Source organism: Phaseolus vulgaris, chromosome 6, assembly GCF_000499845.2.
Source record: "Phaseolus vulgaris cultivar G19833 chromosome 6, P. vulgaris v2.0, whole genome shotgun sequence".
In the NCBI taxonomy this organism is placed as follows: domain Eukaryota; kingdom Viridiplantae; phylum Streptophyta; class Magnoliopsida; order Fabales; family Fabaceae; genus Phaseolus; species Phaseolus vulgaris.
Window position 1 is genome coordinate 15,477,161 of NC_023754.2, and position 17,162 is coordinate 15,494,322.

General features: G+C 31.5%; 3 protein-coding genes across 4 annotated transcripts; 2 read left to right on the top strand and 1 right to left on the bottom strand.

Moving 5' to 3' along the window:
- The first annotated feature begins 227 nt into the window (after positions 1-227).
- On the top strand, positions 228-1,628 carry LOC137831286 (cyanidin 3-O-galactoside 2''-O-xylosyltransferase FGGT1-like). Its single transcript, XM_068638897.1, has one exon. It carries the CDS (start codon positions 294-296, stop codon positions 1,509-1,511), a length of 1,218 nt encoding a protein of 405 aa, XP_068494998.1. The 5' UTR covers positions 228-293; the 3' UTR covers positions 1,512-1,628.
- Positions 1,629-2,577: 949 nt separating this feature from the next.
- Positions 2,578-2,907, top strand: LOC137833445 (putative lipid-transfer protein DIR1). The gene has a single exon (XM_068641796.1). The coding sequence runs from the start codon at positions 2,578-2,580 to the stop codon at positions 2,905-2,907; it is 330 nt and encodes a 109-aa protein (XP_068497897.1).
- A 373-nt stretch (positions 2,908-3,280) lies between these two features.
- Positions 3,281-9,040, bottom strand: LOC137831287 (sodium/hydrogen exchanger 4). 2 transcript variants are annotated; one of them, XM_068638898.1, is made up of 14 exons: positions 8,684-9,040; positions 7,826-7,944; positions 7,643-7,740; positions 7,481-7,540; positions 7,316-7,362; positions 7,035-7,226; positions 6,373-6,419; positions 6,212-6,278; positions 5,805-5,905; positions 5,625-5,726; positions 4,661-4,811; positions 4,495-4,557; positions 4,202-4,285; positions 3,281-3,993 (listed from the first exon to the last, which is right to left on the bottom strand). In XM_068638898.1, exons 1-14 carry the CDS (start codon positions 8,849-8,851, stop codon positions 3,709-3,711), a joined length of 1,584 nt encoding a protein of 527 aa, XP_068494999.1. In that variant the 5' UTR covers positions 8,852-9,040; the 3' UTR covers positions 3,281-3,708. The 2 variants fall into 2 exon arrangements, with proteins under 2 accessions (XP_068494999.1, XP_068495000.1); XM_068638899.1 differs by lacking the exon at positions 5,625-5,726 and having other exon boundaries at positions 3,413-3,993; positions 8,684-8,981.
- Between the last annotated feature and the right edge of the window lie 8,122 nt (positions 9,041-17,162).

Consider the following 17,162-nt stretch of genomic DNA (forward strand, 5'->3'; position numbering starts at 1 on the left):
AACTTATTATCGATGTTTGATCACGACTTTTCTACTTGAAATTATAAATAACATTGCTTACAAACACTTGAAATATGAATTAGGTGATATTTTTCTAATTTATTTTTTATTTTACTAATTCTATTTGCTTTCTCTATGCTGAAAGGAAGATAAGTGTCACTTAACATCATGGTTTCCATGAACTTTTTTTCTTCTATAAATTGGGTTATGAGCAAGTTGATTCTCACACACTACACTGTTATTTCTCCTTCCTAGATTTCCTTGTCTCTTGTTGACCTCAACTTTTGGCCACAATGGCTTCTTCACCTTCTTTGCACATAGCAATTCTCCAATGGTTTGCAAAGGAACACATCTCACCATTTCTGCAACTCTCCAATAGCCTTGCAGAAAGAGGCCTCAAAATCTCTATCTTCATCCCAAAACACACTCATGCATACTTCCAACACCTCAATCACCACCCTCATCTCATCTCCCTTATCCCAATATGTGTTCCTCAGAATGATCATGGCATTCCCCATGTTGCTGAAGTCACACCAGAAGTCCCTTCTTCCACTGTCTCACTTTTGATGACTCCAATGCTCCTATATGAGAAGGACATTGAAATCCACCTCCTTGAGTTAAAACCAAACATTGTGCTCTTGGATCATGCATATTGGGTGCCAAAACCACGCTTAACTCAATGCTTAGGAATTAAGTCTTTAGTTTATTACGTTATAAGCTCTTCATCATTGACTTATGAACTATCATATTCATACCCTTTAGGGATATCTAAAGGGTACTACTGCAACACTACTGAACATCATCGCCTGTTGCATGAACCAAAACTCCTTGCTGAATCAGGGAAAGTTGGTCATGGTAAAGGCATTGTTCGCACTGAACGTTGTACTAAGAGCACTCTAACTCAATCTTATGCAACAGGACTCAAAGGTTGTGCAGTGATTGAAGAAGCTTATGTTGATTATCATAGGAGGAGGCATGTGTTGGTTGAAGGGCATGTTAATGTACCAAAAGAAGCAACGTGCCTTTTTGATGAAAGTTGGGCTAAATGGCTTGGAAATTTTGAAGCTGGCAGAGTGGTTTATTGTTCCTTTGGTAGTGAGTGCAGATTAGAAGCATGTCAGTTTCAGGAACTGCTGTTGGGGCTTGAGCTATCAGGCATGCCTTTTGTGGCAGCTCTTAGACCCCCTAAGGGTTTTGAGTGTGTGGAATCAGCACTTCCAAAAGGGTTTAAAGAGAGAGTTGAAGGAAGAGGGGTTGTGAGTGGTGGATATGTTCCTCACAGGTTCATTTTGGAGCACTCTTCTGTGAAGTGCTTTGTTACCCTTTGTGGATATTCTGGGTCTTTGTCTCAGGCGCTGGTGAACAAGTGTGAGTTGTTGTTGTTGCCAAATCATGGTGAAATGGTGTTCAATGCAAGGGTGATAGGAAACACCTTGAAGGTTGGAGTGGAAGTGGAGAAGTTGACCATTAAGATGGTTTCTTTACCAAAAAAAGTTTGTGCAAGACTCTGAAAATTATGCAAAAATGATGTTAATCTATGTTGGACTTATCTAAAGAAATAATAATAGCTAGATTAGACCCTTATGTTATGCCTTTGATCAATAAAATTATTTTAGTTTTTTGTATAATTAGAGTATATATATTTTATTTTTATATCATAGATACAGTATATAAAAAATAAGTATTTTTTTTTATGAAAATATGTTTAAAGAAGATAAGATCACTGAACAATAGAATTTTGTTTTCTAGTATTTAAGACAATTATATTACCACTCGTACCAGTAGATCCAATAAAGACATAAATATGTGAGAAACCAACTTCCATTTTTAATTTAATTTTTTCATTGTTTTCTCTTTTAGAATCCAAACATAGTTGGAGACCAATTTTATTTTTTAATTTATAATTTAAAATACTTTTTTTTTTCAGTTTGTCTCTATACTCTCTTTTGAAAATATTTCTATTCAATACAAAGTCACTATACAGAAACACCTCGTTTAGGAATTAAAAACTTGGTTCTCAATGTTGTGAAACCAGTCATTTCCATTAGACTTATCTCTATTGATATATTGACACTATTAATTAAATGAGTTTTATCAGATATGGGAGTAAAAGAATCTTACACTCAATGCATACCAATTAATCTCTTGCATAAAGTAACATGAAAGAATAACACATGAATAAAGTGTCGTGTATTATGTCAAAGACTTTTTTTACTTCTTTAACAAATATATATTTTTTAAATACAGAAACAACCAAATATGGTTCAGTACAAATTCATCCATGACCACATTCAAACTATATTGCAAGGTTCTTTTGTCATTTTTTTTTTCATAATAGCAAGTAATGGACAAGTTTATGTTTGGTTGTGTTTGAGACCAAATCTTTAATTCTAAAAAGTAAACCAATCTCGTGAACATCTGCAGAGTGGATTCACATGACACACCTAAAAGTATGTGAAACCAATACAAAATATTAATCCAACAACACTCCAAACTGCAGTAGTATAAATTAACATTAAGGCAAAACCACAAGTGTAGATTAGACCTAGCTGCTTGGTAAACTTGGTTAAGGAGGATATGGCACATACTAGTGGCAATGTTTTGGTGCAGTGGCTACTAGCAACCTTGCTCATTGCCATGTTAGGTGGTGCCAAAGCTATTGTTTTATGTGACACAGAGTCAAGTAAACTAAGCTCATGCTATGCAGCAGTTACTGGGCAATACCCTCCAAAACCAAATGAAAAATGCTGTGATGTTGTTAAGCATTCCAATTTGCCTTGCCTTTGCAGATACAAGTCTATCCTACCAGCATTTGGATTCAACCCCACCAATGCTTTGGCCTTGCCCAGTAAATGTGGTCTGAAAACACCACCGGAATGTAGAGGTAATAATCTTATGCCTGAGTAGAACTTTTATTAACATAAATACAACTTAGACTGACTAGATAGTGTTTCTTGATTAAATATTCTTCATTTTGCAGTGGTTTGAAGAAATTCTTGAGAATCAGATCCATTTTGTGCACACTTTCAGTCTTTAGTTTGCTTTTATGTGTAGTATTAATATTGGAGAAGCTTTTAAATTGGCATTTTTTACCCCTCAAATAACTGAGTAGTTTATTTTCAATCTCTGCCTTTTCCTCACATGTTTGCAAGGTGTGTGATGTATCAGTTTTCTATCAAGTCTATAATGGCGTTTGATGCGCTACCACTCAAAATATCAAGATATGTATCATGCAACTTCAATCTGTAGTCTAATAAAATGCCTTTCTCTCTTTTTTTCTGAATTCAATGCTCAGAGATATAAATGGATTAGAACAGAAGTGTTTGAATGATTTCTATGCACTAGCATCTGGTCACAAAAGGCAACAACCCAAAACAAGAGATTATGTGATAACCACTTTGCTCATGAACTTAAGTCAATAAAGCTACTTTAATCAACAGGATGAATTAACTCAAAAGTCTGCAGTTGCTAACGTGCCACAACATTCATGTCCAAAGAAAAATATGAACTTCTTTAAAGCTTCAAGTAAGTTCACACTCCTGTGTGATAATCCAATAACAATTACTTCCTTATTACTTGAGCATAAAAAAAGCACTGGCAATGAATCCTCATTGCAGCTACTCATCTTCAAAATTGGATTTAAATAGATCATCATTTGCGCTCCAACATTCAAGTGCATCACTGAGATATCCATGATTTGCAATACTGCTAGCACTGTGACTCGTTATGATGAGGTCCCCCAAAAAAAGGTCTCATATAGGCATCATCGAACCTCCTCCAAAAGTGATGTATGGTGAACACAGGACTTTCTATTAACATGGACAAACTTTCCTTTGCGCGGCTGATGTTGGTGGCTGCGGACTCCTCAAGGGACAGCAAAGGTAGATTCAAGTCCTCAATTTGTGGGCCTGATTCTTCATGGTTGATGTTTTTCCTTGTAGCAGTGTGGGGTAGGAGATATCTGATTAATGGTTTTGTGAGAAAACCAAAAACCTGTAATGATTTTGGAACTATATCAATTACTTAAAGATTAGGCCAACTTATAAGAATGAACAAGCAGCATGTAATCAAAAGCTGGATGACAGCAGATGCAAGAATTGATTTCCCTTTGCTTGAAGAAAAGAGTTGGAAATTAATCTTATCAGCTCCACCTGATCAATTCTAAGTTGTTATTTGTCACTTTCAAGACAGAGGAACTCACCAGTGTGCTAAAAAGGACAACAATAATGGTGTTGGTAATCATTGTTGCTTTAACTGGATCAGAAGTAACTCCAGAAAATGTGAACTGCATAAATAAAAAAGAGAAGAAATCAATGGCACCAGCTTCTTAAGGTGTTAGTGTGATTGGTTGTTGCATAACTGTGGGATGAATCTCTATACACAATACAATAGTAAATAATGCCAGGTTGCAATGCTGATAGGATTACAAAAGATGAATGAGACACTCATTTATTTGATAAAATTTGTGTAGAACTTTGAATTTCATGCATATACCTGTTTGAAAGCCAGAGCAATGGAGACAGCTCCCCTCATTAGCCCGGCCCACCAAATGATTATCTGGATGGTTTATCCAACATCAGAAGCCAATAAATAATCATAGATAGTTGCTCAATTAATTAACTGTTAGTACAAGATTATCATACAAAACATGTTTAGAAACCTGATGTCTGAAAGTGATGCGTGATGCTCGGTCAGAACTAGCACGTGTGTTCGTATAATTGGCAACAGCAGAGAGAGGGAAAACAAATGCAGCCCGCCCAAGCAATATCAATAGTATTAAGGAACTGTATATCCCCAGCAAATTTCCATAACTGCAGTGAGTTATGACAAGAGAATCTTTATTAGAGAGGAATAAGGTTTATCATACTAATGTCATATTTTGCAACATATCTCACAAATTCTGAAAAAAAATTCAAAAACACAGATATTGCAAAATAACAAACACTTAAGATATAGTGTGTCAAGAAGAAAACAATTTCAAGCAGCAGAAAATAAGGTAGCTAACATGTGGTTTTATTCATAAAAACAATTATTTCTGAATGTTTCACAATAAGAAGAAGATCAGACTTTATGATTAAAAGTAATGTTCTCTTGATCAAAGCCAATTGAATCACAATCTGATAAATATTTGGACATTGTTGAAACAGTAGTTGAAGTTTATCTATGTAGTTTATTAAGAAGTTGACTTTAAACCGATTTTATAAGGTTGAGTTAGGTTTAAAGTCCACTTCTTAATATGACATCAAAGCCATTTTCGAGCCTATCTTAGCAAGAATGGTTGGACTTATCAGGCCACCTGTTGTTGGACTACCCATAAATATATAGTCCTACGCACGAGTTGGTAACCTCATCATGAAGGGGTGTGTTGGAGATCCCACATCAACTAGAGATAAGGACAATTTATAATATATAAGTGGGTACAAACCTCACCTTATAAGCCGGTTTTATAAGGTTGAGATAGACTTAAAGTCCACTTCTTAATATAGGGGTAGTAACACTATGTAATCAACAACTATTAAATGTGCTACATTAGATGATAAACACATGTCATCAATGTTATGTCTTAGTGACAAGTAAAATCTGGATAAAATACAATTGTTTAGAGTTGTATAAAGGATTAGGACCTTAATTGAGTCATCTTCCACTTCTCAATGTCAAGGGCATCCATGCCCACATATAGAAATATGAAGGTTTCTGCAATAAATGACATTGTTGCAAACACATGCCTAGAGAAGGGAAACAAATCAGGAACCTCAGATCGTTTAATCTGGGAATTACTGAAATCTTTGATGGATTAATCCTACCTGGTTGTGATTCTTGAAGTTTCAGTCACATTATACCATGCATAGTGTGACATGAGTATTCCACAAAAGAAAACGGTGAGGATTCCACTCAGATCACATAGCTGCAAGAATTTGCAATAAGATGGATGGCCAAAAACAAGAAAGGAAATTATTTCTATATTTCTGGTTTAGTTCATCATTGTAGACACAAGTAGACTGTCTTTGAATACAGATATAGCAGGTTTTGGTTAAAATTTATCTTATGCTAAGTTTTACACTAAAGTGGCTCCTTGTAAAACTTAAGGAGAGGTTAATCTCCATTAGCGTGGTTACCTACATGCTGACTGAATCCAAAACCATTTAGTTCTATTGCTTGCAACTAATGTCAAGTCAAATGCAGAAAAATTCTATGAGCTTCCTTCCAATACCTCTGCCAACATGTAGGATAGGTATGCCATTAACATCATCAATGCAATTTCACGAACACTTGAATGTCTGTAGCAAATGCAGAGACAAACTTGTTAACGTGTGCTCAAAATTTCACTTGAAAAAGCCTAATTTGTGAGAAATTTAAGAGAATGATACATACCTTCCAAAGCTTAAGGCTTTTAAGATATATGATGTGAGGAGGCCAGACTGCATAAACATGCATTTGTTTAGAGAAAGGAGATGAGATGAAAAATAAGAGGGTCCCTCTGTTCCTTTGTAGTTTATACTAATTACAAGAACTAAAAATTTGTTCGAAATAAACATGCAATTTGGCTCTTCCTTGATTCTAATACCTTTAAACTAATCATGATAGGAGACTACGTACACTGAAAAACACTTTTCAGTTTCATAAAGATTCCCATTCTTCACAATTTCATGCTGACAACCAAATTTTACAATCCCAATACTCTTTATAAAGTCATGTATTGTGTTAACACAATACATTTACAAGTGCTATGTGCAAGTAAAGCATGGAAACAGCTTGCAAATTTCTTCCATAAAAGTCTAACTTAAAAATGATAACAATGTTTTGAATAAATGTAAATTCCCTGGTACAAACTAAAAGATAAGCAAGATAAAAGCTTTGCAAATTTCACTCATGAATGCTCTTTCATGCAACAAGTAGGTAACATAAGATGCATGTGAAAGAAACACAAGAAACTAATCAAAGAGTTTAAAAAGAAATTCACAAAGTCATCTGAAAACACATGAAGAAAATTATTAGGCCAAATTTGCATACAACTTTTCATTAATGAAACTCACTAGAACTCCAAGACCAGTGCTTAACAAGAATAAATACAAGAAATCTCCAATAACTCGGAATGTCTTGCTGCTAAATTTTGAAACATCAAGCTTTTGCACTGCATTGAAGAGAACAACTGATGTGGCATCATTTACCACTCCTTCCCCAAAGACTAGGCTGTATAGTAAAGGAGTCTCATCTTGATGGAGAACCTACAACAGATTCCAAATTCAGTGTTTGACAATTATGAGCATACAAAAAGAGTTTGATGAAAGTCAACATTTTACCAATTGTAACCAACCTGCAGAGTACAAACTGTGTCCGTTGATGAGAAAATTGTTCCTATAGCTGAAACAAGTTGAGATAAGCTAATTATATTTCATCCAAATCTGATATATCTAAGTACATGGTTCATTATAAATATAGTGTGTATTTGTGCAGTATTGAAATGATGCAATGATCTCACCAAGAAAATCTTGTCCAGTCAGGCCAAGCAACTTCAACTTGGGGAATATCCACCAGCTACCTAAATGAACCAAATACAAGGAATAATAGGTAAATTATTCTTGAAAATTTTTCACTGTTGCAAACTACAAGGCAAGGAAAAGCTAAGAGATTACATCATTACCACAAGTAATTACAAGAGTTGAAATGAAAACACCGATGACACCAAACATCATGATGGTTAAAAAGTTATGGAAGAATTGTTTCTTCTTCACCTGAAATCTGTTAGGAGGGTTAACTCTATACATCAAAAAAAAGTTTTGAATCACAAGAGCTGCTTTAACTCTAATATGAAACAAACTCTTACCCTGCATTGAATATTATGGGAGGAAGGAGATATATGAAGAATAGTTCTTCACTAAATGTAAGGATGTGAGAACTCTTTCCTTTGGTGATCAATAACAGCATAATTCCAGCAAAGATTCCCTATCAAGGAGAAAGTTAGATGCACAGAGGCTTAGTGAAAGTGTGTATTCAACATTAACTTCTTTTAATAATCCTACAAAACTATCTATAAAGTGTTAGTATTTATTAGTTGTTTGAAAAAAATCATCCTGTTAAAGAAATAAGAAGAAAAAAACAACTCTTTCCTGTTGGAAATATTTCTAAAAAAACCAAAAATCACATAGAAACAAATTACACATGTTCTTCATGTCATTGCTACTAATTTGCATTAAGTTTGAAGAGGATACATATTATTTAAAGAAAGACATTTTCATTAGCAATCAAATAATGAAGCATCTTCATATACTATTAATTAATTTCTTATCATCTCTATAAAGAAAACCTTAAAGTTGGTGAACCACTTGCACTGATAAATCTAAATCAATGTAGTAAAGCAGGAAAACTACTAAAAAAACTTCATTCTTTGAGAAGACCCCATGTTTCATCTTTTGTTCTGAGTGTCTTTTTAAATATTGACATGTTCATATTCATTATCACTGAGTAATTTTCTTGACATACATACACATTCAGTCCTCACCCTCCCAAACAACCCATTTACCATGAAACTAATCATATAGTATCTGATTCTGCATAAGGTATCTTTCAACTTTTCTTGTTCTATCAAGAAATAAACATGCATAGTTGATAATGGAGATGGAGAGAAAGAAAACCCTACAAACATCATGATTAAAATTCAGAATCAGGAGAGAATGCAGCTTACTACTATAATGGCAACTATGGATTCATTAACCCATCGATTTTCTTCAAGCAAGTAACCAATGACCAAACAAAGGCAGAGAACAGCCACAAAAAGTGAAATTGGCACCACTTGTGCATGTTCATGAGCCAAATTCCTGGCTTCGTCAGAGATCCAACTCAGTGGCACCATAGTCAAGTATTATTCTCTCCAATTAGTAACTTTCTATTGTTCTCACACAACTCAGATCACTAGGTTATTATATACATAATAATGGATATAAAGCTAACTTTGTTGGAAAACAACAAATCACAGAACATAAAGAATTCAAATGATGTTGTTTGCTGTTCTAGGATTGATATCATAAACAGAAACAAACACGACACATAAAGAACGTGTAGCGATGATAGCAAGGAAACAGTGCATGAAGAAATAACGTGTCACTCTCGAAATCAGTCTAAGATCTGAAGGCTGACACCATGCAAAGTTAAACTAATACTTTGTACTTGGTCACATCACATTGTATTAAGTTACTCAAATTACTTCACAACAATCATTTACAAAATAAAGATTTGTCATATATTTAAAAGTATAACTAAAAACCAATGGTTAAAGTTATAATTTTATTTGATTATAATTTTAATCTATTTCAATCTTTTAGTTATATTTAAACATTTATCAGTAAATATTATGTGTAACTTTAAATATTAATATTCATTAGTAAATATAGTTATATTCACATATATTTGGTCTTATTTTGATTTATAAAATGTGCATGTTAGAAAATATTAATATATTTTTTATTTTTATATAATTTTAATGAGATATTAGTACTAAAAAATTTAAATTAAATTTTGTATTTTTTTTGTTTTTTTATTAAAAACTAGTTTAATAGACATTTATTATGTCAAAATTATTTTTATAAATAATTTTTGTATATTTTAATTTCAATTCTCCTTTTACAATGTGTGCATTATACAAGTAAATTTATAGTTATAAGGGATTGTAATCACATCTTAATAACTAAACATAATTTATTATTAATTTTATCATAACTTATTTCACAATAAATAATAGTGTTTTTAAATTTTTTTATAATTATAATATTATAAAAATTAATAAAATATTTATTTTATAATTTATTTATTTATAGTTATTATTATATTTCATTTTTTAAATTATATTTTTTATTTGTTATTCTCATTAAAATAGCGCGCGCACATATATATATATATATCCATTAAAGATAACAAACAAAATGTATATTACATAGAAAATTATATATATATATATATATATTAATAGATTATTTAATTTTGGTTTTATTAATCTATAATTACAATTTAATGAATAATTGATATATTTTATGTCAAATTAATTTTTAATAAAAATTATAAGGTATTTGTTATGATATGAACCATATTTATTTTGAACTTAAATTTGAATACTAATAGTGTATAATACTTTTTTTAAATATAAATATTATTTTATTAAATTTTTTTAAAATTATAATATAGTGGGTGCCTCTGTTTTAAGAATAAAAAAATATTAATAACGGTGGTTAAATACAAAAATAATAAGTGATTGTAAGGTTGCAATATATAGTTTAGTATTTAAATAATTTTTTGAAATTTAAAATATAATTAAAAATAAAATAAACATGAAGTGTAGGTATTAAAAAAAGAATTTTCTTTATATATTTTTTTATAATTTTATAATATAACTAACAATAAAATAAAAATACAAAACATAAATTTTATAGATAATTTAAAATAAAATAAAAATAATTTAACCTATGAAAATATTTCTCATGGTATACTAATATAGGATGTGATTGGATCTTATCCAAACCATTAAAAAACGCAAAAAATAAAGACATATGAAAATTTTACTATCCACAGTAAAAAATGATAGAAAAGCTATTTATTTATTTTTTTAATTTTTCTTAGTTTTTTTTAAATGTATTCAACCCATTTTTTTTTATAAGATATGAAATACTAAAAATAAAAATTAGATAACCCTTTTAATAATATTTAGAAAATAATAAAATTAATCTACAATGTATTAAGCTTTCCACAACAAGAGATGGTTAACCCGTATTTATAATAAGATACACATAAATAGAGTATAATAAACTTTTATTTATTTGGTATCCCTACACAATCTTAATTTATCAAACAACTTTGATGTTTAAAAGAAATTTCTAAACTTATTTTTTTTTTCAATAACATAGTGTTTGATTTAAAAAAAAAACTTCAAAGTGGCATAAAAGTAACTTTAGAAATATTGAGGAGTTTTATCTCTTAAATGTCTAATGATAGCTTCTCTTTTTTATAATTTAATTTGAATCTAAAAAGTTTCAAAATAATTTAAAGGAAACAATTTATTTATTTTTACATATTTTTCTTTTCAGACTTTTTATTTTCTTAAAACTAAATTAAAATAAATTTAGAAAATAATTGCCTATTTTTAGTTAATATATATATATTATAATTTAATTTTATCTTAAAATTGTATAATAATTTTAGTTTATTACATGTAGTTAGATTTTTTAATAAAAAATGTAAGAATTCAAAGAATTATTTAAAAGTAAAAGTGATATAATTGAGAGGATGAATTGTGAATATTTTATTATCTAATAATAAAGTTTATAAATAGAAAATTTTAACTAATTAAATTTCATTTCATACAAATCAACATTTATTTAAAATCTTTCTTTTTAACCACTTTCTAGATTTCTGACAAATATGTTTATCTTTTTATAGATAGAAGTTTGTTTTAGGAGAACTAGTGGAAAAAATAAAAAGTTTATCTTATCCAAATATATTTGGGTAAGTTCCTATCCATCTTTTTTCTTGAGTAAGTTTTGAGCAATTTTGCATACTTGGGAGACGAGACTTTGCATGTGGGATTTATAGAGTCAGGATGGGTATTTGTTAGTTCATGATCACATAGGTATGTTTAGGTCGTTGATCAGGGCTTCCTGTGTACATGTTTAACATTCATGAGTTATGTGGAGTTGAAACTTAGTTTTGTGTTGAGAAAAATAATCAAATAAGGGGAACTATTTAAGTTTTCAATAGTATCTTATGGTATATGATCTAGATGTGAAGGTGGCGTGATCATATATTATATTGAGTTTTTGCAAGGATTGTGTGTTGATTGATTTGAGCTTGAAATGAACTTTGTTCGATTTTTGAATAAATTGAATTATTGTGTGCTTTTATTAGTTTTATTTTAGAATACTGAATATGGGGTTCAAGTCGTGGTTAATTAAAAATAGTTTATTTTAGTGTAAGGTAGAAAGAGGAAATGAAAAGCACATTCTTAGACCACATTGAATCTATGTAATATTATGAAAAAAAACCCCTTATTTGTACATAGACTCGATAAACAAGATAAGCGCTTGTTAACGATTTTTTATTTATTAAAAATCTGAGAGCTTTGGTCCTTGAGCGAGCCAAGTTCGTTGGGTGAGATGTTTAGTAAAAGTTCCCAATGGATGGGTCGCTGGCTGTGCCAATCTCTCTCTAGGTGAAATTTGTTTAACTAAAAACCCAAAAATTTTGGTTGTTGGACGAGCAAACTCTTCTTCAAGATTTTTAAATAAAAGCTCTAATTGATTTGGTCGGTAGGAGAGCAAAATCTCGTCACGCAAGATGTTTTAATAAAAGACTCCCAATTATGTAGTCAATGTGCAAATAATCTGTTCACTAGGCAACTAAAAATTGATCGGTGTGCTGACGCCTTTAGTTGGGAGAGAAAAATGGTGGTTGGGCGAATTGCAACATGTGTTTAATTTGTTGGCCGAGCCAAGTGCTGGCTGAGGAAGTAGGTTTTTTCTAAACTTTGAAGAAATATGATTTTAAATATTCTAAATGATAAAATTTGTTAATCTTTCACTATATTGTTATATTTGACTAATATATTATATTTGAACATTATTATGATAATGTATGATGAATTTCAATTTATTAGCATTCAAATTAAGTTGAAATTGTATAAATGATTGTAATGTGGTATGAGGTAAGATGTAAGCACAATCATTTTTAGGAAGATAATATTATGTTCAAATGTCATTGGAGATTCATTAAGGACATATCCTGACTCTACTGATATTGGAATCTCATAAAGGAAAATTATCAAGTGGTGAAAGTCGAGAAGGTTCCTATGACCTAGTTTGCAGTGTGAAAAATAATTGGTCTAGTAGGTCATAGGGATTTACCTTGTCATATCTGTGGACTGAGTTCCTATTTTTTTGTAGTTGTGTTGTAGTGACAACACAATGAAGGTAATATGACATGTGTAAATTTTTTTAAGTCTAATTCAACACATGTGTATTTCGGAAGTAAAGTCAAGTATTTTGTGATGATGCTAACAATGTTATGAAATGAGTTGCAGTCTATAGGCTAATGAGTAGACACTTTATTTTGTGTTTGATTTAAATGACTAAATTGAAACTTATATTCATCAGTGTACATGAATGAAATGAATTTGAGATGTGTTATATGAAAGTTTTTCAAACTCTAACTTACCCTGTTTTTGTTGTTTGCGTTTTTAGTTATTAAATGTTGTAGGAGTGTAGGATGTTGTAGAAGGAAAATCCCAACATAAGTAGGTTAAGGAGTTAGAAGAAGAATTTATATATGTTTTGTTAATTTCTTTTCTTAATTAGGACATGCTAATATGTGCAGCCAGTTTGATTTCCTATGAGGAGGGAATTTATTTTTTTGAGAAATTCTTGATAGAGAAATGAGTGTGTGTGTGTGTGATGAGAGTTTTGCATGGGTGTTAGATAATGTAGTTGTAATTGGGGGATATCACATCTTTGGTATTAGAGCATGTCATGTTTTAGGTAACCTGAGGGAAATGGGGTTGCTATGCTTTAGTTTTATATGTTGGGTAGTTAGGAAGTTGATATAGTTGCTTGAAGATTTTGAGATAGTTTCTAAGCCTTTCTCTTATGTCTTATAGAATGTATTTTAGATTTCCTACCTAACCCAACCATCTTCTGAAATAAGCCAAATAACTGATGAATAATGTCGTTAAAAAAAACATGGCAATGACTCAAAATCATTTGAAAGTTATACATCAATGTAAGACAAATAAAATGGCTGCAATGACTATTTCTTATAGTCATCCCTAAGAGCAGTTGGGACTGACTAATTTCATGATGATGAATAACTACCCTAAACCCAAAATAACTAGGGTTATTTTGATGATGAATAATGTCGTTAAAAGAAACATGGCAATGACTCAAAATCATTTGGAAGTTATACATCAATGGGAGACAACATCAATGTGAGACAAATAAAATGGATGCAATGACTATTTCTTATAGTCATCCCCAAGAGCAGTTGGGACTGACTAATTTCATGAGATAAAATCGTCCAAAATTTAGTGGTAATGTCACTCCCAACCAAGCTGATCAATGGATCAAAGGGATGGAGAAGACTTTTATATTGAAGATAAGAAGTTGATGTTTGCAACCTATCTATTGTCTGGTGAAGTAGAGTTTTGGTGGATGGGAGCCCAGCAAATGATGGAAGTAAGATTTGTGGTGATGGATTGAGAGAACTTCATAACAAGATTCTTGGATAAATATTTGTCATTCATTCTGTCTTTTTACAAAAGATTATAATATTCAATCTTGATTGATATTGATGCACATATAAAAATCATTTATATCAATTTCTCGTATACAAAATTATTAAGTGGGTCTCCTAAATATCGATACCTCACATATTTATAAAAACTCCTTATCATTATGAACCGATGTTATAAAACAATTAACATTTCAAATCTATTCCTAACATTCAAATATTTTAGACATTATCATTTAGGTCAGATTCCTAAAAATACTTTCCAGTAAGATCTAAGGATCAAAATCATGAATAATTCAAGATTTGGGAATAAAATGATAATACCAACCATCAATCAATAACTGAAATATTATAGATAAATATCACCTCAATACATAAGAGTTTGAACAAATTACCCTCAATCCTAAAGGGAAGAATTAGCCACTCATGTTGGCCATTACAAGCATGGAAACCAAGAAAGAAGATCCAGGATGTTTCTCCTTGACTGTTGTTTCCTCTAGGGTTTTCTATCTCTTTCTATTCTCCCAATCCTATCCAGGGTTATGCCTCACGCCTCATATTTAACCTAGTTGAGCTTGGGCTAAGTGTCTTGTCGCCTAGGTGAGTTATTACTTGCTTGGGTGAGTTTGACAAGAAAAAGCCCAACTTCACTGGAGTGAACTTGCTTGGGTGAGCCTTGGGCAAATTTCCAATGTTCCAACTTTCCCTTTTCCTCCTGTTTATTCTCATTTAGCCCTTTCATCTCCTATTTTGCCTAGAATTTTGAAATTAACATAAATTTGGGAATAAATCGTTCTTATTTATATTATAATAAAAAATATGTAAAAAGGTTTAAATTTCTAAATTAAGGGTTAAATTATAGCTATTTTATTAATAAACATCCACAAACGTTTGTCTTTTAATATAAAATATTACTAAAATATGACACTTATCACAGTGCAAAGTTTGCAAAAGAAATTGAGTTCCTTAAGTTAGAGCAGGGAAATATGTTAGTGCCTATGCTACCAGGTTTAAATACCTAACTAGATTCTATACCAAGATACTTCTAAGGCTTAGAGGTGTAAAAAGTTTGAGAAAGGTTTAAGACATGAACTAAAGAGGATTGTAGCTCCTATGTGTATCATGGAGTTTCTTGCTTTAGTGGAGAAGGCAATTATAGTGGAGATGTTGGACAGTGGTGATAGTAGGGTAATCTTTTCTCATGATGGAGGCTCTTCTAATAAGAAGGCCAAGATAAATCAACTGAAACCTTTCTCTACATCCATTAGCACATGACAAGTACAATCACAACACATTCACAATAACCACAACCATGGAGTGTTAGATGTTTTCAGTGTGGTGGCCACATATGATAAATGTGTGTTCCCAATTTACTTTAGAGAGAATATGTTTTATAAGTTAGAAAGGAGGACATATATCCAGAGATTGTCCTAGCAAGAAAATGACAACATATACAAGTGATTATCAGCAAATGAGAGGAAGGGGGTAGTAAGTCCTAGGTGGCAAGTAGAGTTTTTGCTTTAGCAGGAGCAAAAGCCTCAAAGTCAGATAACTTGGTGCATGATGTTTGTTCTATTTTTGTTAGAAGTTTGAAAGTGTTGTACGTTTCTAGAACTACACACTTTTTTGTGTTAAATGATTGTTTAGATGAACTAGGTATGCTAGTGAAAGAGCTATAGTTCGAGGTTGTAGTTTCAACACAAGCATTTGGGAAGGTGTGGAATTCTTCTATTTGTTTAGAGTTTCCTATGGTGATAGAGGGACACAAATTTAAAGTCAATTCGATTTGTTTACCTTTACAGTAATTGGATATGATCTTATGAATGCATTGATTATATGCCAATAACATTATCATAGATTGCGGTTAATAGAAAACAGTGTTTCTAGACTCCAAAGAGTTAAAGCTGATGTTTGCACAACAAGTGTGGAGTGAGTTGATAGATGAAGTTAGATATTTTATAATCTTAACTCAAATGAGAGTTAACAATGAAAATAAGGTGAATAATATACCCGTGGTGGGGGTTTTCTTGGATGTGTTTCCAGAGGAGGTACTTGGATTACCTTATAGAAAGAAGTAGAGTTTTCCATTGATATGGTGTTGGGGGCTAGATTAGTGTAAGTGGCACCTTAAAGAATGACTCCAGTTGAGTTAATGGAGTTGAAAAAAACAAGTTGAAGAGTTGTTGAAGAAATAATTTATTAGATCAAGTGTGTCTCCATGGGGGAATCAATTTTGTTAGTAAAGAAGATAGATGGATGATCTCAATTGTATGTAGATTACAGGCAATTGACCTCGCTTAAAATAGACATAAATATCCATTGCCAATGCTTGATGATCTGATAGATTACTTACATGGATCAACAATGTTTTAAAAGATAGATATGAGATATAGGTACCATCACATTTTGGTAAAGTCTGAAGATGAACATAAGATAGATTTTAGATTCATATATGAGCACTATGAATATGTGGTAATGCCTTTTGGAGTGACAAATGATCTGACCCTATTTAGGATTACATATATAGGATCTTTCGTCCATTTCAAGATAATTTAGAAATAGTCTTCATAGACACCATACTATTCTAAACATCGTGATGATCATCTAAGGAAAATGTTAGGCCTTTTAAGAGATAAACAATTGTATAAAAATGTTTCCAAGTGTGAGTTTTGGCTAAAGAAAGTGAGTTTCTTAGTATATCAACTCAAGGGATTTCAGTAGATCCTGATAAGGTGGAGACAATGTTTCAATGAGAATGTCCTAAGACTTTCATAGAATTTAGGAGTTTTGTGAGTTTAGTTGGTTACTATCAATGTTTTTCAGGATAGTATCATCGTTGACACAACTGACTCACAAGGATCAACCTTTTGCTTGGACAGATAAATGTTAACCAAGTTTTA